A 26995-nucleotide genomic window follows, 5' to 3' on the forward strand; every position below is an offset into this window, starting at 1 on the left:
GATGGGATTTTTTTTTGCTCTCCAATGACACCTTGTACCCAGGATGTGTGCAAGGAAATTTATATATTAATAAATATTTGAACAATAATTATATTAATAACAATATGTGTTTATTTTTTTGCCATCAGTAAAATCCATTGGCTGCTACATTATATGCTCATCCAGCAGCATTTATTCTCTTTTTGAAGTCCCCACAGCTTTCTTGTAACCTTAGATAACATAAATAATTCTGTGAAATCTAAAGCCATGCTACATCATTGTTCACCCTCTTTCCAGATTATTAGATACTCGTGAAACTTTAATTCAGATACTGAGTATTTTGCTACTGAATTTTTTCCATATGAACAACTCCCTGTTTACCTAGTGTGACAAATGTGATTAAATTGCAGCATATCTGTGTTGCTGTCAGGGAAAGAAAGCTCAGTATGGTGTGCCCCGAATCCATGTAAAAGCTTCTCTTCTACTATGCAAGGTTTAAATTTTGCTTAGAGTGAAGGGAGGGGGAGGGAACACTAAATAGCCTCTTGGATACTATCTGTATCCTGTTACATACAGGACTTTGGTTGTAAAATATTTTGAGTCAACTAAATGTTAATTTGCATGATTTTCTAGAGGCCCTGAAAACATTGCACCCTATGATGATGCTCTACTTGATTGTGTTTGAAGTCACATTAGGCCCCTACATAGCTTTAGATTGCACTGGTGGGAAAACTGGTACCTTGTTGACAAGTGAGAGTCAAAGGCTGAAGAGCTGAAATCAGCACAGGTGCTTAAGACTGGAAAGTCATGATACCCAACAAGAGGAGGGAGTCATGCTATATGCCCTTTCTCAGCAGTGATTAAATTTGGTCACTTATATTAGCATCAGCCTCTTCCAAAACACTTTGAGTAGGAGCATTCAGCTTTTACTTGTTATATTGAAAGCTGGCTTTGCTCCATACACAAATGTCTTCTTTGTTTCATTTCTGATCTCATCTGAGATTATTCATACCTTGTTTCTAGCTTTTTGTCTTGTTCATTTTGGTTTTTGTTAATTTTTTAATGTTGGACTTTGCACAATAAAGACTGGAAGACAGTCTAGAGGGGAAAGCGTCATCATCCGAGCAGTGCACTTTGAAATAAAGACCATAATGCTCTGTGGAACTTCAGAGTCATCTTCTTGCTACTCTTATTAAGGCAGAATTGTTTTTAAAAATTGACAGGAATTTAACTTATTCTAACCTTTTGTTATTCTTTCTCATTATTTTGGTGTGTCTTTTCATTGATGTCCTCAAGGTTTTTATAAAATTCCCTCAAGGTTTTTGTATTCTTTTGTAATGAGAGGTAAGAAATCAAATTTGATATCTGCAGAATGGCACCAATGTGGAGGCATGACTCTAGTGCAGTGTTCTCCATTGAGATAATGTATTTATCTCAACTATGAAATTAGCATGAATGCCCTGTCTGTCTTTCTGTGTCTTTCGTTTTCTCATACAATTTCATAGAAAAAAAAAAACCAAACTGCTGGACACCCTTGTAGAAGTGTGTTGCAGTCTTGTAGTAGGTATGCAAAATAAGGATGTGTTTAAAAAAAAAAAAAAGAAAAGAAAAGGCTTCGCCCTTGATGAAGGTGGGTTAAGGTTTTTGTTGTTGCTGTTGTCTTCCTTTCTAAGAGGTTATGCAACAATTCAAAGAGAATTAAGAATATTGGGTGGACCAGGAATGAGAAGGAAGCACAAATGCTGTGAAACCATGAATGCAGTTAAGTAACAAAAGGTGTTTGCGTGGGCACAGCTACTCCCCAATAGAGACGCAGTCCTTAAACTTGTCTTTGTTTTCAATGAAACATGTCACTAGTAACATCTGTACCGATCATTCTGTTGTCTGGGAACACTCATTTTACTGAAGTGGCTTCTTCATAAGCTCCTTTCCAAGCCCTCTTGACACTTTAGCCCTCATCAGGTTGAGTGAGAGAAAGATAAAAATGGGTGTCCCATAAAACTGGAGAAGTGATGTCTCTGTCTTCCCTGATGAGCTGCTGCCATGCTATGTAAAACAAGACACACAGACAGCACTGACTGTGAGGTTCCACTCTAGGAAGGAGACAGTGAAAAGTTTCCCAGTCAAAGTTGTATCTTGCTTTCTGCTGTGTTTCTCCTTGTGAGACAATGCACGGATTTTGGTTTCAAGGCTTGCAAGCAAGGGAACAATCCATGAATAAATTTTATAAATTCAAGGAAGTAAATCAGGGAAGACTTTGTGGGTTGCAGAAAGGTTGCTGTGAATTAGGAGGTTTATTTTAATTATGTTAAAGCATTACTTTGAGTTGGATTTTTCTTCTGAACAATGTCTCAGCCTAAAGTTAGTTAGAGCAAGAAGTTCTACGGAGCGCACTTAGTTCCTCTGGAAAGTAGTTTTGCATCACTTCTAACATCTGCAGGCTCTGTCTTTCTTCTCTTCTAGTAGATTAAATTATAACAGTGTTCAGTGTTTGACCTCCCATCACTCCTTTGGGCAGATAGTAATGTCCTTTATTAGTAGCTGAGCTGTTTTTTCTGTGTGTGCTGCAGCTGCAAGGACAGATTTAGAAAGCTTGTCACTTTTAATGTAATAGGAACCAGCCCCATAAAAATTCAGATTTTAGTAAAACCTTGGCATGCATTGTAAATTCCTCCTAAAAAATTCCGTGGGACCCACTGTAAATCTTCTGTATGGAAGCTCTTTTCTGTCTCTCAGCACAAATCTGTCCCTTCCATAGCAGGGCCTCTGTGCAGCAATAGCATCATTATCATAGCAAGTGGGATGTGCCAGCCAAGAATATATTTCAGAATATTGGGAGGGAGAGGAGCAGGCGGGGCTTGCTGGTGGTGCACCCCAAGTATCATATGAATTGCATCCTTGAGGATCCTGTGCCCCCCAAGAAAGGATCGCAGGCAGCTTCTTGTGTCAGCGATTCCCCCTGTATTTGTCTGGCAGGACGATTTGAGTCTTCCAACTTGTGTGAGAGCACGCAGCCACACCGAACCCCAGCCCAGGCCATGCTCTTTGCTGTGTGCAATATGTAGGGGCCAAAGTCAGAGCGAATATTGTGGGGCCACAATGCACACCTGCAACCAATCGTTAACTATCACCCAGCCTCAGAGATTTTTATATCCATCTTGCCTGCACTGCCATCTGTCACTCCAGGTAGGACAAGTGAACTGTGTGTTAATAACTGTCTATAATGAATGCACAGGTATCCCTCCTGGGCTCTCAGCAAGGCTTCATTAACTTCAGTTACAGACATGAAGGTCACGTCCCACAAGGCATACTGCTCTGCACTTTCCTTCTGAAAACGAATGCTGTTATTCTTTATTATGCGCTCTGGAAGTGAGTGCTTTACTCAGTGAAGCTCCCACTCTCCTGCAGCTGCTCTGATGTAGCTTGTGGGAGCCTGCACTCTGTTATGCTACGCACCACTTGATGCCTCGGGTTGCAGAAAAGCAAGGAGCAAGGGCTTCTCTCTAGCCACTGCTCCAGAGACACGTAGCATCCTGAGTGAGCGTGTCATGGCAAATAAAACTACTCAGAGTGCTTTTGTCTAATTACGTTTTTGATTAAAATAGAGTGTGTTGCCAAAACCAAAAACTCTGTAGAATTTTATCCATGTCTAGAGTGCTTCTGGGAACCTGGAAGAGGAATGGGGTTATTCTTGTTGCTGGTGAAGTATTTTTGCAGCATGTGAGAGTCAGACTCCCTGTTTTGCCAGCTTCATGATGATCTATTGCACAAAAATTAAAACTTTAGCGAGTAACATAATAATCACTAGGGTGTATTGGACTGTATTTCAAGCTATAAAGTAGAACGTCTGTCCTGGAAATGTGTATTTTTTTTTTTTACATAACTCTATTCTTGGAAAAATTTTCAGAAGATCTCACATTTATTCTAATGCTGAATGAAAACAAATTTCCAATACTGTAACATTGATGAGAAACTCAAATGCTGTCCTTCATGCTCAAACAGTCAAAGCCGCTCCAGGGCTGTGAAGCTGTGAGATCCAGTCTGGGGTTTGCAGGTGTGTACTGTGAAGTAGGCAGCTCTCTGGATGGAGCCTGTGGGACACAGGAGCCAGTTTCTGTGATCAGCAAGTGCCTTCCTCCAAGGAAGGAGCTCAGTGCATCCATCTCCAACAATGATGAAGACAGCTATGCTTGAGCCCCCAGGAGGTACCAGCTCGCATATTAGCTGCTCCCTACAAGCTTCTTGCCTGTCACTTCAGCATTGCTCAGGTTCTTGCATGTGGCAAGTCTTCCTAATTTAAAAAAAAAAAAAAAAAAAGGCAGCCCCTTGCCTTAACTCTCATATCTTGCTTCCCATACTGCTGAGCTCTGGATGACATAGTGAAGGGTTTGCTGTTGCAAAGAGGATTTCCCCCAGAGTAAATCAACCCCAGCCTTAAGAGAGGGTTTGAATGGTACTGTTTTTACCTGCTGTGGGTAGGGCCTGGCAGTTTTGTGCCAGGTCCTTATGACTAATTTGAGCTCAGCTATAATCCACATTGTGGAGCATCAGTTTATGAGACTCTGAAGACCAATTCCTACTGTCAGATACAGACACAGAACTGTTACTAATTTATTTTTTTACCACCTGCCTCTTTCTTGTTATTTCTTCAATCTGCGCTGCCTGTATATCATTCAGCTCTAGCTTCAGCCTGCTTCTCAGTGTAGGCAGAGGCATTCTTTATTACCCTCCCTATGTTCATTCTCATTGACAAGAGGATCTTGTCAATATGCCAGCTTTAGGAGAAAACACCAGAGAACAATAAATTTTTCACATTTGTAAACATACTTTTTTTACTTCTCCTAATCTCTTGCTGTTAAGCAACCACCTACTTTGCCTACTGTGGGTTAATGGAGCCTTTAGCCTGTGATCTGCCAGGGATGATGTTGCTGCGCATGGAGCTTATGCTGCTCAGTCCAGCACAGATGAACACAGCACAAATTCCTCCAACAGCTTCTGTTTCTGGTAGCTTCCATTATGAGGGCTGGTTGTGGAGAAGGTTGCCTGGCTCCTTTCTATTGGCTGCTAGAGCATTTATTGATTGAACACGCTTTGAATGAGCTTGTGCCAGATTTAATTAAACACCACCCCTCTGGAGAGGTTGAGGAGATCACAGAGCCCCTGGGTATGCACTCAGGAGCAGGGCACACATCAGCAGGTCAGGGGGCTGTGCCAGCATCCCAGCCTGGCAGTGGTCTGAGGGAGCCACGTGTGCACCATTCTATAGTCTCGACATGTTACAGCACTGCTAGGCTGAAAGTTAATCTTGGCCTTTTTCAAGAAAATGTGCTTGGGGCCCTGATTTTCACAGACTGTGAGGGATGTTGCAGAGACTCATCATTTATCCTGTGTGTTTGACAGGCTTTTTCACAGAGTGTCTTGTAGAAAGGCATGAACAAAATTGGTTGCACTAATTTGGAAAATGCTGCATGGAAGCATGAATCCATATTTCTGAGATTAAAGGTGACCTGTCAAGTAGAGAAGTGGTGGTTTTATTTTTTTTTTTGAAAGGTAGAAAAATGAGAAACAGGAATGCTAAAGCACACCCTAGATCTTATTTTCTAAATGTTACTGCCTCCTTTGCTTTGATGAGTGGCAGCAGGCTGCAGGTAGGTACATAGTATGATTTTTACCCTGTGCTTGCAGGTGGACCTAGGGAATGGTTTCCTACAAAATGTACCAGGAAAGATCCTGACCATGCTAAAGTCAGTGGGAACATTGACAGCAAGTTCAGAGAGGCTAGGGCTGTTGCCAGAGCACTTCTCTACCTCCTCCAACCCTCTTTACACTCCTCCTGCCTGGCTGTGACTGTAGCTCTTGGCACAACTACAGCAGCATCCTTCATCTAGAAGGGTCCCAGACGTTTTGCTGCTCTCTTTTGAGTCTAAGGAAATCTATTCTGCCACTGCAATGCAGCTACCCTCATGGCATTCCCGTTTATTAAGTTTCAGCACTATCACACAAAGCACGAGCAGCTCTCCTGTTAAAGCCTTATGGTACATACAGGTAAGAGGAATGAGCTGGCGTTTGTCCAAGTAAGATGACCTAATGCTGCGTGGTGTGAAACATACACCTTGGTGCTGAAATATGCTTCTAGCCTGTGCAGGGCCTGATCCTAAAGTGTGTTTCAGTGGGTGTTCACTTGCTTAATGTGGTTTGGGATTAAAAGCTTCTTGTGATTGTCTTTACGTTGGCTTTCTGAGGCTGGTCCTCCCTAAGGCGCTTCTCTCTTGCTCTGTGTTTCCTGCTGGAAAGGGAGTGAACTCCTCTCTTCTGGGTTGACTGAGACTGTTGAGGTTTTTCTGTTTATTTTGTTGGTTTTGGTTAAAAAATAAAAATTTAAAAAAGGCAGAGGAAGCAAATTCGCCTTAGAGAAAGAAATCATATTTTGCTGAGCAAATGATCCAAATAGGAAAATGAAATCACAGAGATTCCTGATCCCACAGGAATACAGGATTGAAAAGGACTTTCATACTTGCTCTGTCCTGTTGTTTGCTACCAAGTATTAGTAAGACACTGAGCTACTGCAGTCATATCTTACATCTTCCAGAGTCTGTTTCCTTTCAGGTCTGCCTGCTGTTGCAATGCCAAAGCCCGGATCTGTATGCTTCAGTGTGTAGCAACAAAAAGCAATGACAAATCTCTGAGCACTGTACTACAAAATCAAAAATTCATCTCTTTGCCAACCTCGACTTTCTTGCAAGAAACAGTTTTTAAATAGAAAATCCTAACACTGCACTGTGAAAAAAGCAGAGCCTCCGTGTATCTTTGTACTTTGTAGGAAGCAAATATGCTTTTCAACTTTCCTTCAAAAGTTGATGAACTGGGCAACTTCCCATTTGCAGTTTTATCCAGGGGAATCTGTTATCAGTATTTCCTCTCTCACAGCAATACCAGGACACAAGAAGTCGTCACTAGATCAGTTAGGCCCATCATCTCTAAACCATTTAAGGTTGTGGTCTGAAATAAACCCAGAAGCTGATTGGTAGTAACAGCAGGTTGCAGAGCAGGTTTCTGTAACAAAGCCTCAGTGGACACTTGCTAAGTGCAGGCAGGTTTTTTGCACCACTTGCAGCTCCACAGCTCAACTTGAGATGTGGTCTCACCCTAAAACACACCATGGAGTAGTTCTAGGTAAGCCATGTAAAATGTCACCCAGGCACCTCAGTGAGGATGTATCCTTGGACGCAGCCTCTGCAAATGTGGCAGAAAAGACCAACAGAGTCCACCTTTGTTCTTCTCTCAAGTTCTTGAGAAGAATGTTAAAATAGATGATTTCAGTGGATTAACTCCTAATTAACACTGGTTGAACATATGGCCTTATAGTTTTCTAATTTACCTACAGCATGTATGCTGCATCCAATCAGGGAGCTGTTTTTCATGTTTTAGACACTAAATTGGACAGGCATATCTTGCCTGCCTGGTGTAATTGAGAATTGCCCATCTAAAATAAATCCTTTATGTTCAAGTACGACTCATTAGAGTGATTTTGAATGGCACACATTTAAATGCTGTTATTTAATGCAACTAGAGATTTAGATACAATTATACTTTTTATTTCATCCTTTTGTTAAAAATTTTTGGAAGATGCAATGGGTTTTTAAACTTACAGCAGTGTAAAGCCCCCAAAACCTGAAGTGTGTATAGTTATGTTTCTGTTTTACAGGAGCATTGATGTTGGTTTAAATACAGCATGTCAGTGCAATCTTCTCATGCCCAATTTGCTTCTAGATCAGTGAAGTTAAATGTGCTTTAAAATGCATGAATCTTTGTTTAGTTTTTATGATAGTAGCCTGTTAGGTCCTGTAGTAGCTTTGTAAGAGCGTTGCCTCATTGTAATTAACTTTTATGAGTTTAGTTGAAAAGAAATATAAACTTACATGCTTCGTAGCAAATCAGAAATTGATACAAGAAATGAGAAAATTGGAATTGTTATATATAAAAAGAAAGACCCTGTGATGATAAATGGTTCCAGCAATAAATTTGCTGCTTTATAAAGGTGCCAGGTGGATCACTGAGATTACAAGTAAAATGAAGACAGCGAATGTGTTCCCACAGACAGATTTAGCCTCACCTGAAAGGAAGAACAGCATCACTTCTGGGCACTGGGGCCATTTGAGACACAGCCAACTAGGGTCTTCCTTAGGTATGTATAATCCTCCATTCTTAAACTTAAATTTTAAAATAAAGAGAAAGGATTTAACCAGAGTTGCAGACATTTTACCAAGATTGAGTTAATTTTAGTCTATGTCATTGCATATACATGTTTACCTGTGATAGCTTCTTACAGGGACATTATTTTAGACATGGATGTTAGTCCCAGCCTAGGTGCCCCTTTGCAAAACTTGCCTGAGTTTGCCTTCACTGTAGCTCGGGCCTCCCTCATTCTCCCAACCAAAAAAGTTGGCCGTCTGGTGAAAGACCCATTCAAAATATGCACTGCCTCTCCAATCCCACCACAAAGCCTGGTACTCAGGTAGCATCTGCTCAGTGATCAAGGGAGCTGCCTGTGAACTGACACTTTCGTCTATTGATTTTTGTAAACAGTGTGATATTTAAAAAAAAAAAAAAAAAAGAAAGGGAGAAGAAAAAAAAGAGTGAGAGGAATAGTAAATTCCATGGAGTAGCAGAGCAAAAAGACTAGCAACTCCTTTTAATCTTTACCCAAACATTAAATTAACTTAGGAAAGTGGGAAATAAAATATTCTCTGTTTAGGGGACATAAAATATTCTCTGTTTAGGAACATCATACATGTGACCTGAATTTTAAAACACAGATGTGATCACAGCAGTCTGGTCTGAGCTCTGACAGTGGAGGGCATCTCAATGGCTTCATCCCGTACCGGTTATTACTTTTACTTCTGTTTTCTCTTACCCATAAAAGCTCTTTCTTCCCTTCCTAGAAGCTGCCTGCAGCTAAACTTAGCAACACTTTCACACAGCAAATATCTAGGACGTATTATCTCATGCTGAGAACTTGCTGTCTCTTCTCCCTCACCCTATCAGAGTGAAATTGGGATGAGGAACTAGGTAGTAGCACGTGTTTCTCTGCATTTGCTAATGAGCAGTTGTAATTTCCAGGAATGGTCCTACTTGCAGTTTGTTGTAAAGATTAACATATGGTCCATTTTCCTTGCTGGCTGTAGCTGCAGATGTTGGAGAATGTAAGAGGAAATGCAGAAGGACTCCAAAGATGGTCAGCTATATTTCTGTACTCTGTCTTGACTTAACATGTACTTGAAAAACTCTTTCTTCCTTATTGTGTTTGGCAATTATGCTCTACATTTACTCAGGAAGTCTGTTGTTGCATGCAGATAGATGCCTTATGTCAGCACTTTGCTGTTTGGTATATTTGTGTACATCCTATCATATTTGTTGCTTTTACTGCATTGTGTTATGGGCAGCATTTTGTGAAAATAAGTATGATTTCTTTTCAGCATATGGTAACCTTAATGTTCTTTATGTGATTAATACAATAATATCGTAATTTCTTGCCTAAATGCTCAATAGACTACTGCGTTTTTAGAAGAGGTGCATGTAATGAGCCAACCCAGCCTTTGACCTCAAAAGTATGGAAAAATCTCTGTCATTGTGCAGGCCAATACATACATAGACAGCTACTTTACACCAGATGGAAAGAAATGCAAAGAACTAAGGTGGTAGCTCTGAAAAGCACTTAGATATAAGTAAGACAAATATACCAGTGTAATACGTTAGTTTGAATTATGAATGTTTCCAGGATTGGGTCAATTAACTCAGAAATAACTCAAATTTTTCTTCCACTTCCTTTCACATCTGTCTGTTGAATTGATATAATTAAATACTATGCAGCAAATTACGATTTTAACGTCTCTCTCCAATTCATATGGCATAACCCTTGTAATTCTGGTTCTAGACTTGTCTAATATTCATTAAAATATGTGCAAATACCCTCATAGGTTAGCTCACTTCTCTGAGATCTAATGGAAGTGTAGCATTAAGTTCCCAATTTGTGTTTTATCAGCACATGTTGGGAAAGAGGCTCTGATGTGATTCATCTGCTTGCATGGTAATTAAATGGAAATTACATTGATGGAAGAGAGGCTACATGCCAGTTGTTCTGCCTTGCACTAATTTACACGCTACCTCATTAATGCAGTACAAGCCTTTTCTGAATGGACAACTCACAAGAGAAACAGAATGGATCCTCATTAGCTTTTCTGCCAAAATTGTCATTAAAGACGCTAATGAGATGAGGGGAATTTGTGCATAAGCCTGTCACAGAGCCTAGGCTGTGGTTACCAATGTGTGTTATATCAACATTCTGGTTTCATGCATTAGTTTCAAATGTATATTCCATTTTTCCAGCCTCCTCTGTGTGTCCTGGTTGTAATAAGTCTCATTGTTGGAAAACTTTACTGTTCCTGCAGGAACTCTGATAAGCACTGTGACAGCAGTGGGTCTAGTGAGTGAATCTCTCCTCTGAGATGCTGTCTCTGTTCCTAGATGAAAAAGGTTCAGGACTACAAAGTTCAACAAGTAATGCACAAACATGAAATACCTAGTTCTTCTATCAACTCTTAGGTACGAGATTTTATAGGCAAGGCAGGATGGTCAATAAGGTTCTGTTGATTCTTTTGGGTTTTTTCAGGCAGTTTGATTTCCATTCCTGTTGACATGTTGGCAGCGGGCTCTCTTCTCCAGCTGTGCTGCGGTTATCATGACAGACCAGTTGTTACCATGACCAATCCATTTCCACTTTCTGATGTATAATATTTTTGCAATGTGTTTATTTTAGGTAAGCTTTGGGTGTTTCTCTTGTTTTTATAAATGTCTGTTTCCATCCCCAATCAGAGGCAGCGGATGTAGAAAAAAGTCTTGGTGTTGTTGAGATATGGAAATTATATGACAGGCTTTTACCATACCTATTTGGCACCCACTGGGATGCAGAAGACTGTCAATGCGTGTCTGACACCTATGAATATTGATGGCTGGTTTTGGGAGGCAGCAGAGCTCTGTCCTTGTGTCTGCACTTTTGTTCTGAATGGTAACTACTTCTCACTCCATTACTTAAATTTTGAATTTGTTGGGTAAAATTTTGAATTTGCCAGTTAAGCCTTTGGTGATTCCTTCTGATTCTGATCTGAAATGAATGGAAAGAGATTGCATTCTAACATAGCAGAACCCAAAAGTCGTGAGGCTACTTGACTCTTAAAATCTAGCTAACTGTCTCCATCCAAGATGCACAACAGCAGAACAAGATTATTTTTTTGATATAACATGGCAGGTTGATGTTGACAAGCATGGACACAGGAGAATTAACTTTCAAGTTAAGTCCTTTAAACACAGGCTTTACATCTGACTTTATCAAATTTCCATAATGGTTTTTCCAAGCTTTTTCGAGTCCATATCAGGATAAGTACCTCTTTTATCTTGGGAGTAACTAGTTCTACTGTGGCACCCATATTACTCATTTACATTTGTTAAATCTACGGTTAAATCACTTTTTTTTACTACGTTTTGCTAGATTATTATGTTAACATATTATTTTATTATCATAGCTATCACCGGTTTTGATTTGTAATCAAGTACAAGATTACATTGTAATAATAGTATAACCATGATAATAAAATAACTTTTTTGCACTTGATTACAAAGCAAAACCAAGTCTATCAATAAACCCAATGGTATAACTTAACTAAATATCATTTCTTTAGTTTCCCTTTCCACCTCATGAGACCACTATAATTTTCTGGGTAACAGTATTCTTTCTAATATGTTAGTATGCCCACACTTCATTTATCCGTATTAAATTAAGCTTCTACTGCATGTTAATAGAACTTAGAGTAGGCCTAAAATTTCTGCAAAATTAAAAAATAAAGGAGTACCACTGTACCCAGATAGTTGTCATGTGCTAAGCTTCACTTTGCCTCTAATGTTACCCACCTGGAATACGTTCCACATGCTGAAACATTGTTATGGGAAACAGGATCACCTCGTCCTGCATTGTGGTTTTCAACACAGACCTTCTCAGGATTCAAAACTGCATACCAGCATAATTTGTCAGAGAGGGACATAAAGTCAGGCAGGATTGATGTTGCTGCCTGTTTGGTTTTTTTTGGACTAGGGATGTCACCTGAATTCTATGCGAGGATGAAGGTACATGTGTTGGCATAGTCTGAGGTGTTTCTAAATCTTTGGATATGTAAATAAAGCTGTGCTGAGCTGAGTCTTACATGTCCTCATGCAGCAGTTTAACAACAATCTGGCATTTCATAGGCTGTAAATGCTGCAGTATGAAAGCACCATAATCTGAGATTAAATCTTATTCGAACTTCAAGTATTTTATAGTAGACTCTGTTAGTAGTGAGCAGTTTTAAAAGTAACAAGTTGTGTACAAAATGCTTACAATAATGCGAAGTCTTAACGTCTGTTTTGTGGTTTTACAAGTTGGGTCGTCACACCAAATAACAAGTTGGTTGCTTGGAGTAAAGGGCTGATTTAAAATCATGCTACATCAGGCTAGTTGGGGGTGTATCAGCTCTGCAAGGAAGGCATGGGGTGGGCGGGTGTACAGAAGCCCCATGTTTCTCAAGAGGGACAGTGCAGCTTTAGCCACATGCAGCCTCCCCAGACCCCTGCCTTCCCAGGGCTGCTTTGGATGTTTGGGTGCTTGTGACAGAGTGACCTGCCCTGTTCATGGCAAGGGGGCTTGGGACGAGCCAGCCTCCTCTGAGTATCATACCCTGATGAGAGATTCGTCCCTAGCAAGGCTGCATGAATCAAATCCTACAGGAGGGCCAGGAGTTGGGTCTCTCGGCCATAGCACTGACTGCTCCTGGGCTGAAGACAGAATCAGCTCGCAGGCCTCTGAAGATGAGAAAGGAAGAAATACTGCTGAGGTGAAGTTTGCAAGCCTTCTTCCCTCCACGGCTTAATGTAGAGACATCCCCAGACCGTGATTCTGTCCATACTTCCCTGCAGAGAGGTTCAATTAAACATGAGCCTTTAAAGTTCATACTTTCTTGTGGCGATAGAAGTGGACCAGATCACACCAGGGGCTCTCCACTTGCTTGTCCATGTCCTGCAGGTGTCTGGGCTGTCTAGGAAAGCCTGCTGTGCCGCTGACAGAGAAATAGGCTTTCCAGCAGGCACCATGCTGTCTGGCTTATCTGCCAATAAAGCTTCCAGACCTAGTCCTGCTGTGGAAAATGATTTTCCAGGCCTGTGAAAGAAGCCTCTGGAGTTCCTACAGACTGGCAGAACGGGGAAACATCTTAAGTATCATGGGATAACAGGGGGAAGAAATGGGGAAAGACACCCAGGTAATTAAGGTTGACTGTAGAGGGAAAGGGACTCCAGACTTTGAAACATTGTACTGGAAGGTAAAGGCTACTGAAACATGGTTTTTCAAGTATTGTGCAAGATTTTAGTAAAGTGATCTAGTTTAACTTCACTTGTTTGCTTCATCTCATTTCTACATCCTATTCCTCAGGTAAAAGAAAGTTATCAGCAAAATTCCCCCACAGTGTAAGTCTGGATTTTACCACTACAAGAATCCTGGTGGATAACTGGGCCTTTCTGGATGTAGTCTGGGGGTTGTTTGCACGCTTACACTTCCTGTAGAGCATAGAACTGATTAGCAATACATGCATTTTCTAGAATGCTATTAGAATTATTTAATGAAATGTTTGAATCTTGTTTACATACCAGATGAATTCTGTGCCACTCCTGTTTCAGGGAAGGACAGTGATTCTTTGTTGCATTCCCTTTAAATTGGGCTAGGTTACTGTACCAAGTTGGCACATGGTGGCCATTAAACTCCTAGAAGACAGTGATGCTTGCTCACATGTTCACAGATTTCCTTGGGATTACTGCATATGTAATAGTGTCCATTAGCAAATTATTTCCTTGAGAAAGCCACTGAAGGTGCTGTTCTGTCACCTTTCAGACTCTCACAGCGAAAGCTTCCAGTGTGACAAACTCCAGCCTGATGCTTCTATAATGCAAGATGTATCTGTTCTTGGTCAGAAGCAGCCTAGGCAGGGTGGCAGAAATACTTTGCAAGTGGGAGGTTTGCATCTAAGATATTCAGTGAGAGGAGGACAGTAGATGGCACTCAAGGATATGTGGAGCAGAATTTCTAAGCTTCTTAGCAACCCCCAAATAACTGCTTTTTACGGTGGGTTCTGTGGAGCACTCTCACGCTGACATTGCTACTTGTACAATCACAAAGAACCAGAGATGCCCATTGACTTAGAGGAAATCAAATAGGGAATGCATTTTGCAAGTCCTCTGCTCTGAGAAGTTTCAGAAATGGAAATAAACATCTGTGAGCATGAAAAAATATGGCTTATTGCCCTTGTTTGAAGCGTTTTCTTGCCATTATCAGTCTCACCGACTGCTTGTACTGGCTTTTAACCTCAGCAGACAATCAAACTGTGATTCACACTGGCATGAAGTTCAGCCAGACAATTAACCCACTGTCCCTAATAGCTTTCCTGCTGTTGAGGAAGGTGCACTGTACAGCAAGAAGGAAGGCTGACTCACTGAACTACTTTGATATCCCTAAATTTGTCAAAGCACTTGAGTGTGGTTTGCATTTTCCATTGGCATTAGACCGGTGCAAAGGTAGCACTGCACTGAACGAGGACTGAAATGATAGTTGTATCCTGGTTGCATCTGGCAGCCTGTGAGGAAATGGGAGGCAAAATCACTGCTGCTTTCAAACTTCAGATGTTGTTTTGGCCTCATATTATGCTTTATACCCCCAGATACAATTTTTTACTTACCCCCACTGACAGGGCATGCGAGGTATACCAAACTAACAAAACTCCTGAAAACATCTGCACCTGTATGCTCAAAGTTAATGCTAATGATTTGCAGAAGTCAGTTTAGAGTACATCAAATCTTATTAAATTAGCTGTCTTCCTGGAGTATTTAGTGAAAGCATTAGCTAGTTAAAGATGACAGATCTGTGCTCTCTGAATACATCAAATGAAGGAAATCCTTATTATCTCTTTTTCCGAAATCAAACTTTTTATCAGAATTCAAAGGCCAGTTTGTTCAACTGCATTGCCAGGAGGGAGCATGAGCTGAGAAAGAGGATTAATCCTGAGTAGGCTCCTAGACAGCTGTCTGGATGGCATGGACATCTGAATTGCCACTGAGTTACGCTGAAATCAAACAAAAGACCTAAAAAAAATCCCCTCATGTATGGTTTTGTGTTTTCTTGCTAGTCCCAGAGCCAGTCCTGGGGACAAGCAATAGTCTAAACTTTATTTGATATTAGAAACTCTGGGTTCAAGTAGATGGCTTCTTTATTCTAACTAAGGTAACTTCTCAGTAGACAGCTGTAATCTGAATAATGCCACATCATTTTAGTTCTGAATTTTAGTTTCCTCAAACGATCTGTTTCCTCAAATGATCTGGCAGCTATTCTTGTGGTAATGGATCTTTTTCAATTTTATCAAAACTGGGGAAAACCACCTGTTATTGTCACATGTTTGTGCACTTTGTTATGAAACAGTGTTTTGGAAAATATTTATATTTTTACATTTAGAAGGTATTTATCCGGAATCTGTGTTTGCTCATGGGCTTGTTTTCCAGTGTGGTGTTGGTTTAACTGTTGTTTTATTAGTTGTTTAAATAATGGGTGAAGGCTGATCCATAACCTCTGTGAAGGAAAGTAAAGGAGAGGCCAATGTCCAGCCATTGTGCTGACATGCAGAACATCAGAAAAAATAAAATGTTTACTGGTGTGAGTATTTTCTTAGACTGTGGTTTTGTTTAGATAAAATATTATGAAGAACTTCTATCTCAGAATTCTGTGAAGAGATCATACCTCTGTAGGATTTAAAATGCTGTAAGGACCCCTTCATGCGAAGCTGGTGTTACAATTCAATTAATTGTACCATTGCCCCGTTAACTATCTGTATCACTTAGTGTAAAAATTCCAGATGCAGCTACAGATGCTTAAACTGTGAGCAAAGAACATTATTAAGCCCAGAAATTTTTTCCCTGCTTCAAACATAGTTTTAGCCTCCGCCAAAAAATTAAAAGTTGAACATGACATATGGATTCATGGAATGACAGACCGCACCAGAATAATTTAATATTTCCCAAAGAGAAGAAACGCTGCCTTTGGGATGACAACAGTGTTCTCTATGTTTTCTTCTTAGGAAACACCGCATTTTATTAGCAGGGTTGTTTTCAGTATAGTATGTGATAAAGGTGGCTCCTTGCATTTAAAATATTACTTAAATGATATTCAAGCGACCTTTTCCCTAGATCAGATAATTACCTCCATTCTGGCTTTAAATTTGCTTCTTTCTCACAAGTCCTGTCAAGACTGCAAGTCATTGCCATACAGGATTGTCGTGATTTGAGCCTACCCAGCCAGCAACAAAAGCCCCAAGCAGCCACTCGCTCACCCTGACCCCGTCCCCTGAGGGATGGGAGGAGAAAATACAACCAAAAGACTTGAGGGTTGAGACAAAGGACAGGGAGGGCTCACTCACCAGTTATGGTCATGGGGAAGAGACACACTTAACTTGGGGATAACAACATACATTTAATACAATCAATCACCATCATCAAGGATAACGAGGTACACAACCAGGTCTTAAAAACAACACACCTCCCCCTCTGGACTTCCCAGGCTCAGCTCTGCTACCTCGTTGCCCCCAGCAGTGCAGGGGACAGGGAATGGGGGTCACAGTCCATCTGGCACAAGATGTCTCCACTGCTCCTTCCCCCTCAGGGAGAGGGGCCCTGGCAGCCCTCCCCTGCCCCACCGCGGGGTCCCTCTCACAGCAGACATTCCTCCACCAAATGCCCCAACGCGAGTCCTTCCTGCGGGGCCGCAGCTCCCCAGAACCCCCCAGCGTGGGTCCCTCCCGGGGCTGCCGCCCTCCCACCGACAGGCGGCTCCAGCACGGGCTGCCTCGGAGTCATGGCTGCTTCGGGCCCGGTCCCTGCCCCTCCGGCCCAGGGCCCTCTGCGGGCTGCAGGGCGACCTCTGGGCCACCGCTGGGCTCCAGGGGCTGCAGGGGCTCAGCCGCCACCCCACCACAGGCTGCAGGGGAACCTCTGCTCCAGCACAGCCTCCCTCTTCTTCCTCGTGACCTGGGTGTCCGCAGGGCTGTCCCTCTCCCATCCCCCTTCTCTCACCCAGTCACCAACACAGACAAAACAAAAGCCGACAATCCACAGGTTCTTTCACTCTTAAATAGCTATTTGCAGAGGCGACATTGGCCTGGCCTTGCCCAGAAGCAGGTCGGAAATCGGAGCCAGGGGGGCTTCTTGAAGCCTCTTACAGGAGCCACCTCTGTAGCCCCCTCCCCCGCTACCAAAACCCCGCCAGACACCACAGGGATAGAAAGCAAAATCTGACATGGTCATTTAAAATTCTCAAAACATCCTAATGGGTGCAATTGTTTAATTTGCAATAAAATACAGTCACATCAATTAATCGTTATAACTTGTGAGACAAAAACTAAAAGACCTTTGGAGGCACATCCAGCTCTGCCTGGGTTTCCTTCAATGGTGGGTGGTTTCCAAAGGAGACTACACTGTTCTGTGCCCATTGCCTTGTGGCTCCCTGCTCCAGAGCCACTTGTGCCATGCCGTTGGCTCCGTGAGGTGAAAAACTAATAGCTCAGAGGAAAACCGAAGGTCAGGAATGGTGGCACAGACTCAAGTAAATCCTTTGTGCAGTGTTCCACTATGGCAAAACAGCATCTTCTAGGCACAGAGGTTCAAGTCAAACGCAGGGTGCCAGCAGTTGTCTCACCAACTCTGTGTCTGGACATAGTGTCACCCTCCCTTTCTTATTTGGTGGTCGCTTCCATCCTTTTAGCCACCATATCACCTGGCAGCCCATCCTCTGCCAAGCATCTATTGGGACCCTCAAGCCTTTTTGTATTTGCAGCATGCAAGAATACAGTCCTTCTCCTAAAAGGCATCTTTGTTCTTTGTGTGTAGTTTATGTCCCTGTGCTTGGCTGTGCTAGAATATGTGCTATTTAAGGGATCCAGATAGCTTTAAGACAGCCTTTTTTTTTTTCCTCTAGAAAAATGCAGGCTAGGAACTTAAAGGTAAACTCAATTTCTCATGTAACCCAGCTCCCAGGAGTTCAATATGTCAGAGAAACATTAAATTCAACTCCATTGATGATAAAATCAGAAGCATTGGCAGTGCTGCCCATGAGTCCAGCTGTTCCTCTAGCCAGGAATCTTGGCTGCACGTGCATGATCCCTTTTATGGACGTGTTGGTAACCACTGAGGACTGCAGTGGGTCAAGCAAGACATTCTATACTTCTCAGGCATGATGGAGATTTTCAATGCTCTTGGTTGTGTGACTCTTAGGGTGACATGGATGTCTCTGAGTCATTTCTCTGTGTAAATCTGAAGGAAGGAAACTAGCAAAAAATAGATAACATAGGTTTACACTTATTTATGTGGAATTTCAGACTACGAAAGAATTCCTACATGAGAGAGACAAGAGAATCATTTAAATTCTTTCATTCCCTTAGGAATAATGCAATGCAGTAATTTTAAGACTGTATGTAATTACTTTCTATTTTCATAAACCCTGTGGCAGCTATGAAACTTTAAAGGGAATACTGGTAAGTCTGGTTAGTGGAAGATGCTTCACAGTTGCAATACGTTAATGGTGTGAAAGAATCTTCAAAAGCTGCAAAATCTGTCAGAAAGTGACTGCTTTTGGGTACATCTTCTGGGTTGTTGTTTCCCATCATCTGCATGCTGCTCCGATTTACAGCAAGGAAACCTGAGCAAATGCCATTACTGAATACTGCACTCTTCTAATTTTGAAAGGCTGTATCCCCATTTCTCAGGGAATTACGTGAGGCATCTCCTGGATTTTTGTCATTGACCTTTCTGAGGGTCAGAGCAGTAGATCAGTGTATGGCCTGGAACAGATCCATGGCAGCTAGAGGGTGATCAAAAGGTGCTTCAAGCACATGCTGTGTTGCCATGTTAACTTCCGGGAAATTGTGCTTTGTTTGGGGCTTAAGATTAACTCAAACATAATGATTTCCTACCACTTTTAGTTCGATTCATTCAAGGCCTACTAGTAGTTAAAGCAAGATGTAAATACGGTAAATATCAGAACCTCAAAAGGAGAAATATTACATGTATCTTAGTTTTTGGCCAACTCAATGAACAATGTTAAAAGAGGGTATATAAGAACAGGTAAGCATCTCTAGTTCTTATTCTGCACCTCTTAGATCTTGTTACTTTTCTATGTATATGCATATGTGTTATACATTATATATATGTGTACATGTATGTGTGTGTGTGTATATATATCATCATAAGCCTAAAAGAGAAAACATGCCCTTATTTTTCTTGTGGATTTTGAAGAGTGGTTTTTACCCTTTCATCCATCCTGACAGATACAAAGCACTGACTAAACCCAACAAATGTGTTCTGAAGCCTTTTCCAAATTCCTGTTCGTGGTTGGAAAAGAAATGATTGCTGCAGATTACTGTGAGTTTGCCATGAAAAATTTCTGAAGCTACAGGGATGAATTTTACATAACTCTTAGCTTTATTGTGGTGTAAGCAGGTGTTTTGTCACTATTGTTCGAGATTCATCCTGAATATTACACTGCATATTCCCAGGAGGTATCCTGGGGCAGATTACACTATAGAAGTAGTAAATATGTACAAGCAATAGTCATTTTTTAAAATGTAAATATAGTTGAGCCAGTCTATTTGTAGTGTGAGATGTGTTTGTCTGTATGTGTACACACAACTCCTGTCTACTCCAGCTTAGCACTAAAAGCTGAGTAAAACTCAATGAGATCTTGGTTGAGGCTTTAGGGAGAAGCAAGGGGTTTTGTAACAGCCTCCAACTATTCTGTTGGAGTTTCCCACAGTTTCTTTTCAGCCACAGATTCTCACGCTTTTTCTTTTTCAGCCATTTACCTACAATCTGGAGTAATTCTGTTTTACTATGCAACATAATTAATTTTGCTTCTGTTTGCTGTGTTTTGGATTATTCAGTCACCTTCTCTGCAGTGGCTAGTAATTCTGACTCTCATGCAGTTAACAGCACAATGACCATAATAACAATGTTACACAACACTTTTTACCCATATGCATAAAACCTCTGACAAAAGTGATTAAATGTCATTGTTGCCATCTTTCTTGATGGAAAGCACAAAAATATTAAGGGAATTCTCATCTGACAGCAAATTAGCTACACACAGAGATGGTCTATGACTTTGCCAAAATACTTTTGAGTTTCTGTATTTTGCTGCCAACAGTTTGTGCCCATCTCAGCTGCTCGGTGACACAGGAATTGTGGTTTGCTTTTTCATCCCAGCACAGGAGATGAAATCCCACCTATGGACCATGACTCCTGCTTAAATATGAGTGTTTGACCATGTTTCCCACCAAGAATGACAGCATCTCAGGTTCCATGAGATGCTATTCAGTGTTAGGCTGAAGAGATATACACAGGCATTCTGCAGAAGTTTCCTTCCAGGATCTCATACACGGTGTTTTTATCCGGATCAGAGCCGACACTGATCTAAAAGTGATATCATTGTAATAGTCTTCTATATGCTTTTCTCTACGAATTTGCCCAGTGTAAACTTCTAGCACCCACAAAATGTCTGGAGGCAAAAAATTCTGCAGTTTGATTATACATTGGGTAAAGAAATACCACCTTTTGTTCTTACCTGCTGGATTTCTCTGATTCCCTTCAGCATGCTACCATCTGGTCTACCAGCCAGTGCACTAAATATGTGACTGATTTTAAGGGCACAGATTAATTCAAGGTACGGATATCAGAGCTGCTTACAAAGAATTTGGGTTTTGCTTACCCAAGTGTTTAGTACTGTTGCATTTCTGGAGCCAAATTTGGACTGAGATGCATGCTTTTCACTGGAAATGCAATTACTAAGTGGTGGGGTCCAAGAATTCACTCAGTCATCTCACTTCTAAATATATGGTAATTGCTGTTCTTTGTGTGTGAAATGAGAGAAAATAGAACAAACTAGAGAAATTTTACTTTCTGCAGATAGAGTGTTTCTGAGGATAAGATTGTTTTGAAGGTATAACATCGTTAACAGAATTGGTTTTTTAATCCTTGTTTCTTTGCATCTTGGCACAGTCATAGGGCACATTTCCTGGTTTTGTAGGTTTATTTGAAGCAAAATTAGAATAATTTTTTTTCTATTTTACAAATTACTGGGCTTTGTAGGCTGTGTAGGTGTTTTTCAAATACACACACCATGCTTACTTAAAAGTAACTGCATTTTGAGATAGGATATATACTATGCCCTTCCTATCAAGGTATAGTCATGCGTTACTAGCTGCCATTCTACAGATTTCCAGAGTGATGTTTTATTATCGCAGATCATTCCAGGAAACTTTCTGAGAAAGTAAAATGTCTCCTCATACTGCCTTTTCAGCTAGAAGCATAACAGAGTGCCTTGGGACAGTAAAGACTAAAAGGATTAGGAGGGCTCTCATACCACTTTTATCCTCAAAGACATCCCTGACAGTTTGCCCAGGCAGTAATTCTGGGCAGCATTACTTTGATCTGTTGGTGGCTGTGGTTCCTGTAGTGCCAGGGCTGACTGCAGGAGACACCTCCTAACCTGACACCGTGGGTATGAATGTTTACTGTTGCTTTTGCTTCTGCTGATTTTTTGGTTGTAATGTTGTTGCCTAGTTCACATCAATAGCAGAAGTTGTTCCAGGGGGAATCAGTCACGGGAAGTGTTCGGGTAGCTCAAAGGAGGAAGTAAGTGAGGCTGTTCATCATTCAACAATGCTGAAAAGGTGGTTGCTGTAGAAACCTCTTCCAGGTCTAGCAAATGTCAAGAATCAGATTGTACCCACTGCAGCACCACAGATCAGATTGGAGATGCTCCCACGCACAGGGAGCCTGGAGGCCTGGAGTCCCTTTCTGGAGACACTGGAGATTTCCTGGCCATCTGCCTGATGAGGGGAGCAGCCATCACCATCACCATTCCCCTGAGCAGAGGCTTCTGCACAGTCACGATTGACCCATGTATATTCACAAGGACCACTTCACCTGTTGGGGCACACTCCCTGGTGCTTTTCTCCAGGCCTTGTGCTCATAGCTCAATTCAGCCTGTATCAGAAAGGTGGCTCTAGCAACTCAGAGGGAGAAGTAGCGAGGGATAAAGCATGACTGAATGTGTTTTAGCCTGCACTGGCAGCAAAAGCCTGGGGCTGTACAGAGAGCACATGTACCGCTTGACGATCAGACTTGTTTTTCCCTGGAGCATTCACTGAGGCATCATTAAAAACCGAGCAAATCGGAGGTGTGCTTAGCTGGAGCTCTGAGCTCAATTGCAGGTTGATGTCAATGACATCCTAAGCTATTGCAAAGTGTGAATGAGAGCAGGAGGTGCAGAATTTGATCGTAGCTTCACAAAGGGGCTGAGTCGTAATTTAACCAAGTTCAATTCATTTGTACAGTGGAGGTGCCTTTTAAAGATACTCCACCCACGAAGTGCTTTACTTAGTTTCCTTTGACAAGGACCTCTTAAATGCTTGGTGCTTTGAATTTCAGTCCACTTACAGTCCACCTAGCAGGGATAGTACAAACTTGCTGAAATAAAATGTTTATATTCCCAGAGCTGAGGTCTTGTTGTGTGGGTTTCCTGAGTTAGTTAGCACTTCTTCTGTGGGTTTCCCACTGGTAAAATGAGTTAATGTGTCCATCTTGTTCTGATGTGCTCTTTGTGAAGGGTTCCTGGGCTTTGCTGGCACAGTTCCTAATAATTTGCTCTGGTTCAGTTCATCTTGGGTTTTTGCACGTAAGGTATCCTGAGTCTCTCTTGGCTGGGTAATTTGTTTCAAAGTATGCTTTCTGAGGCTAATATTTCTCCCTTTCCATTTGAAATCAGTAGGACGGAGCTGCATCGTTCTTAATAAAACATTGATTCTGCAGCTTGATGTTTCTGATCCTTGGGATAAACTTCAAGATTGCTTTATATACCCATGTTCCAAATGAAAATACAAGAATTTCTCATTATTCAACTATTATGAAGTCTGTCATGTTTTCAGCTGCTATAGATACTGTTGATTTGTTTTGATAAGTGTGTTAGAAGCCCAGAGCTCAACAGGACACGTTACTGATCTCACACAATCCATTCTGGGCATTAACATGGGAGTATCAGTTACAAATCAATTTTCTCTGAGCTTTAATTTAAATACCACTGCCCCTTGAGGATCTTTCTGGGCCACTTTTATTCTCAAGCTGTACTTCAGCACTGGGTAAACTGATTAATAAATGCAGGCACCCAAATTAGCTCCATGCCAGCTGCTGTCAGATGTAGCTATCTAGTCTGTTCGGTTTGCTGGCATACTTGTTTCTGTAAAGAATAATACTCAGCTCTCTCCACCTTCAAAACAGTTTTCAAATTTCAACCACTCAATCCCAGCTGCTCTGTAAAGAGGCAAGTATTCCTCTGTTATGAAGGCACATTGCCTGGGGAGAATATTTAAGGTGAAGTAGTGTCATTTAGTGAGTTGTTAGACTGTGTAGAAAAACTGTCTGCTACCTTCCTCCTCAGCAGACAGAAACTGAGAAATATGTATCAAGAGAGCTTTAGAAAGGATCTGAGTGAAGTTAATGCCACATAGTGCTATGCAATCCATGAAAAGTATGTGATGAGCCAATTATAAATGAATGTAGTATTTGATTTTGTAAAGATATGGAAGAAAGGTTAAGAGAGAGGAAAAGAATGAGAATTCTGTTCCAGAGGAACAGAGAGTTAGAATGGTCACTTGGAGGCACTGCCAAATTAATGTTCCTTTGCCTTTAGCTACTGGTCATGGAAAACAGGTATGGGAACTGGCTACAGGTTTATAGAGCATCCAGAGCCAGGGACTGCCCAGAGAGGGGCCCCGCGAGAGGTTTCTTTGCCCACTCCTCATGCACATGCCACTTACTGGTATTGTAGGGTTAAAATATCCCAACAGTTTCTCAGAAATGATGGCCTAGCTTCCCAAATTACTTCCTTTTCTTTTTTCCTTTCATTTCTTTTCTCTCTGTGTTTCAGATTATGCTTGGCCTTTGCCTAAACAGTTGTGCCCTATATGGATTTCCCTAGATGTGCTCTTTTCAACCGCATCTATTATGCATCTCTGTGCCATCTCTCTTGATCGGTATGTAGCAATACGCAATCCCATTGAGCACAGCCGCTTCAATTCCCGCACCAAGGCTATTATGAAAATTGCTGCAGTTTGGACCATATCCATAGGTAAGCAATGCAGCTCATGATCTTACTGTGTCTTAATGAATAATAGTGTTACTCCAATTTTCACTTAGGATTTTTTAAGAGGATACTCAAATTAATTTACCTGGCTTGCATGCCTGAGTATAATAAATGATTGCTGGGAAATAGAAATCTTTCATTGCAGTTGGTCAGTAACCAAAATAAGCAGTCATTTTTCAGAATACCACTACTCTCAATGCTGAAGCACTGCTGCTGTGTACATATCAATATGCCGATAACTATAGTAACACAGACAAATGGTGCTATAAAACTGCTGTGTAAACAAAGCAGAAAATAGCATTAGCAAAGACCCTGGAAGGAAAACCCAGCCAGTACAAATGACATGTCTACACTGCAGTTGCTGCAGTTAAACTTGCTCAAATTGTGGTAGTAGTTTAAGTGAAGCAGTGCAGAAATAAAGGCAGGCTAACAGCGAGGTTTTTACTGCTCTTGCGCAGGCTTTATAGCCTGTATTATACTCTACTACAGCTGGATGGCTGCTAATACTGAGCTAGCAACTTTGAAGTCATAGTGAATGAGGAGTAGACATAAAAGATTACACTTCTGTATCACTTTGATAAAAGATGATAAATAAAGCAGCGGTAAAATAAGGAAGAAAAGGCAAAATGATAGCAAGATGACTGTAGTATCAGGAATTATGTGAAGAAAAACAGGTTTTGGGGAATTATTTCAATGTGCTTTATAAAAAAGACATTTGGGACAGGGTCAGAAGAATTGTATGGACACTTCCCTCTGCTGTATTGCCTTTTTTGCTTGAATAAAATGCAGTCTTAAAAAGATTTAATGTTTAAATTTTCTTTTGTAAAATGGTTGTCACTTTCAGCGCTGTACTGTAAGGAAAAGCATGTTTCAGGTGGTTGAACTTCTCTTGGGCTTTGCCTGCTTTAGAAGTGGAATGGGATATTGGATGTCTGGGTGCTGCAGGGGCCACTTTTGAAGAAGCTTGCCGTGGAAAAAGGCTATTGAAAAAAAAAAAAGAAAAAATATAGGGGAAATGTACATTCCTTCTTCATCAATATAACACAAATATCTGTTAGAAACAAATTGCCATGTGCCACAGGCCTGTTATGGTTCCTCTAGGTGATACAATCCACAGCGAAATTGGATTGAGTTTAATCAGTTCCTGTAAGATTTTTTTTTTTTTAATTATTATTTTAAACGCTCTGTGCTGCCTGTTTGACATAGAAAAGCAAGCTGCTGAATTCAGTGCATAAGCAGTCCTCCTGAAGAACAACTTCACATGCAGGATGCCTGGGCTTGATTTGCATAGGCAGTTCAGAGTCGGTGCAGACTCTGTTGCACTGTAATGCAGAGGGAGCAGCCAGTATAAACCCCTAACAGAGCCGTGTACTCTGTCAGCAGCGTTAAGTAGCACATTGCAAAACCTGGGCAATAAGACTGTTCTACTTCCATTTCTGGAGGTAACTTGCAGATTTTTGCCTGTGCTGCCTTCATGTTGCAGACGTATCCTTAGAAATTTTGACTAGTGCTGAATGTGGCTGCCTACACAAGTGCCTTGAGGCCTAAGTCATAGTTTGGACTATGGGTCCAAGGAATAAAGTAAGGCAGTAAGTACTTCATGCATGGTTCACTGTGTAAGCAGACTAGGAACCAAATCTGGGGCATGACCAAACAGCCACAGGCCTACCTCTTCCTGGAGTGACTGGATGGGGAATAGGCTCAGGACAATGGAAAATAGAACATTACGGGTTATACTGTGCCCTAAGAAAAAAAGCACCCAAACCAGTGACTCTGTGCTGTAGAGTGCAAACACATCACCCCTGCACAGCTTTCTCAGGTGATGTTTAACAAGTCTGCATTTATAGTAGGATGTGAAACAGGTGAAATAATGAACACTAAAAGAAACAGCTTGGAAAGGAGATGGAATGGTGCTTTTCTTTTGCAGGCATGTGGCTCATCAGCCCTCAATAAGGCAAAGGGTGCTGCATTCATTCCCCAGCATCCAAAAGTCTTTAGGAAGAAGCTGTGAGCAGTCACTCAGTGGGACGTCTGCAGTGCACAATGCCTTGTGGGACTGCCCCCAGTAGCACTTCCCTCCCCAGGCTGGGAAGGGAGATGCATTACAGATGTACCTGTGTGCCCTCCTTTGCTGGAATCATAGCTGAGAGGGTGTACATCATGTCTGGGCTTTGTTTATGTTTTGTTTGTTCTCTTTGATGCAGATGCGGCTGGCTCAGGGGAGTCTTTGCTTGCATGACTTTTTTTGAAGATATAGGTAGAATCAATACTCCCCAGAGAGTCTGTTCAGGGCACTGAAGTGCTGTTGGGTTTCCACCCTCCCCAGTGCATGCAATAGGGCTTACCCTTTTACTGAGGCTTGCATTAAATGGAGAAAGAAAAGTACTCTTGGTATATATCTAGCTTGTTTTAGCATAACTATCCTTACTTTATAAATTAATTTATAAATGTGACAGACACAGGAATAAACTGAACATTGAATGAAAGAGAACTCACCCAAAGTGTTTTGTTGCTGTCTTCTGGCTTTTACCTACTTGTCCCTTGAAAAGGCCTGGTGAAATCCTGTGCAATTTTCAAGAGGATGAAGTAGGTTCAGTACTAAGTATCACAAAAGAATTTGTGCATTTCTGTACATGATTAAGTATCAAATTCAAAGCAGGCTGGTCAGTTTGCATTTCCTAAATCCTGCTTCAGCTGGACAGAAGA

At 41.4% G+C, this 26995-nt stretch overlaps 1 protein-coding gene across 1 annotated transcript in view; it reads left to right on the forward strand.

Moving 5' to 3' along the window:
* The window catches only part of HTR2C (5-hydroxytryptamine receptor 2C), a 45773-nt gene that overhangs the window by 7516 nt on the left and 11262 nt on the right, over positions 1-26995 (forward strand). Inside the window, exon 2 of the mRNA XM_086469826.1 lies at positions 24074-24274. Within this exon, the coding sequence (XP_086325952.1) occupies positions 24074-24274 (201 nt within the window). The remainder of the gene's footprint in view (positions 1-24073; positions 24275-26995) is intronic.

This window comes from Leptosomus discolor, chromosome 9 (genome assembly GCF_034619465.1).
Source record: "Leptosomus discolor isolate bLepDis1 chromosome 9, bLepDis1.hap2, whole genome shotgun sequence".
Classification (NCBI taxonomy): Eukaryota; Metazoa; Chordata; class Aves; order Leptosomiformes; family Leptosomidae; genus Leptosomus; species Leptosomus discolor.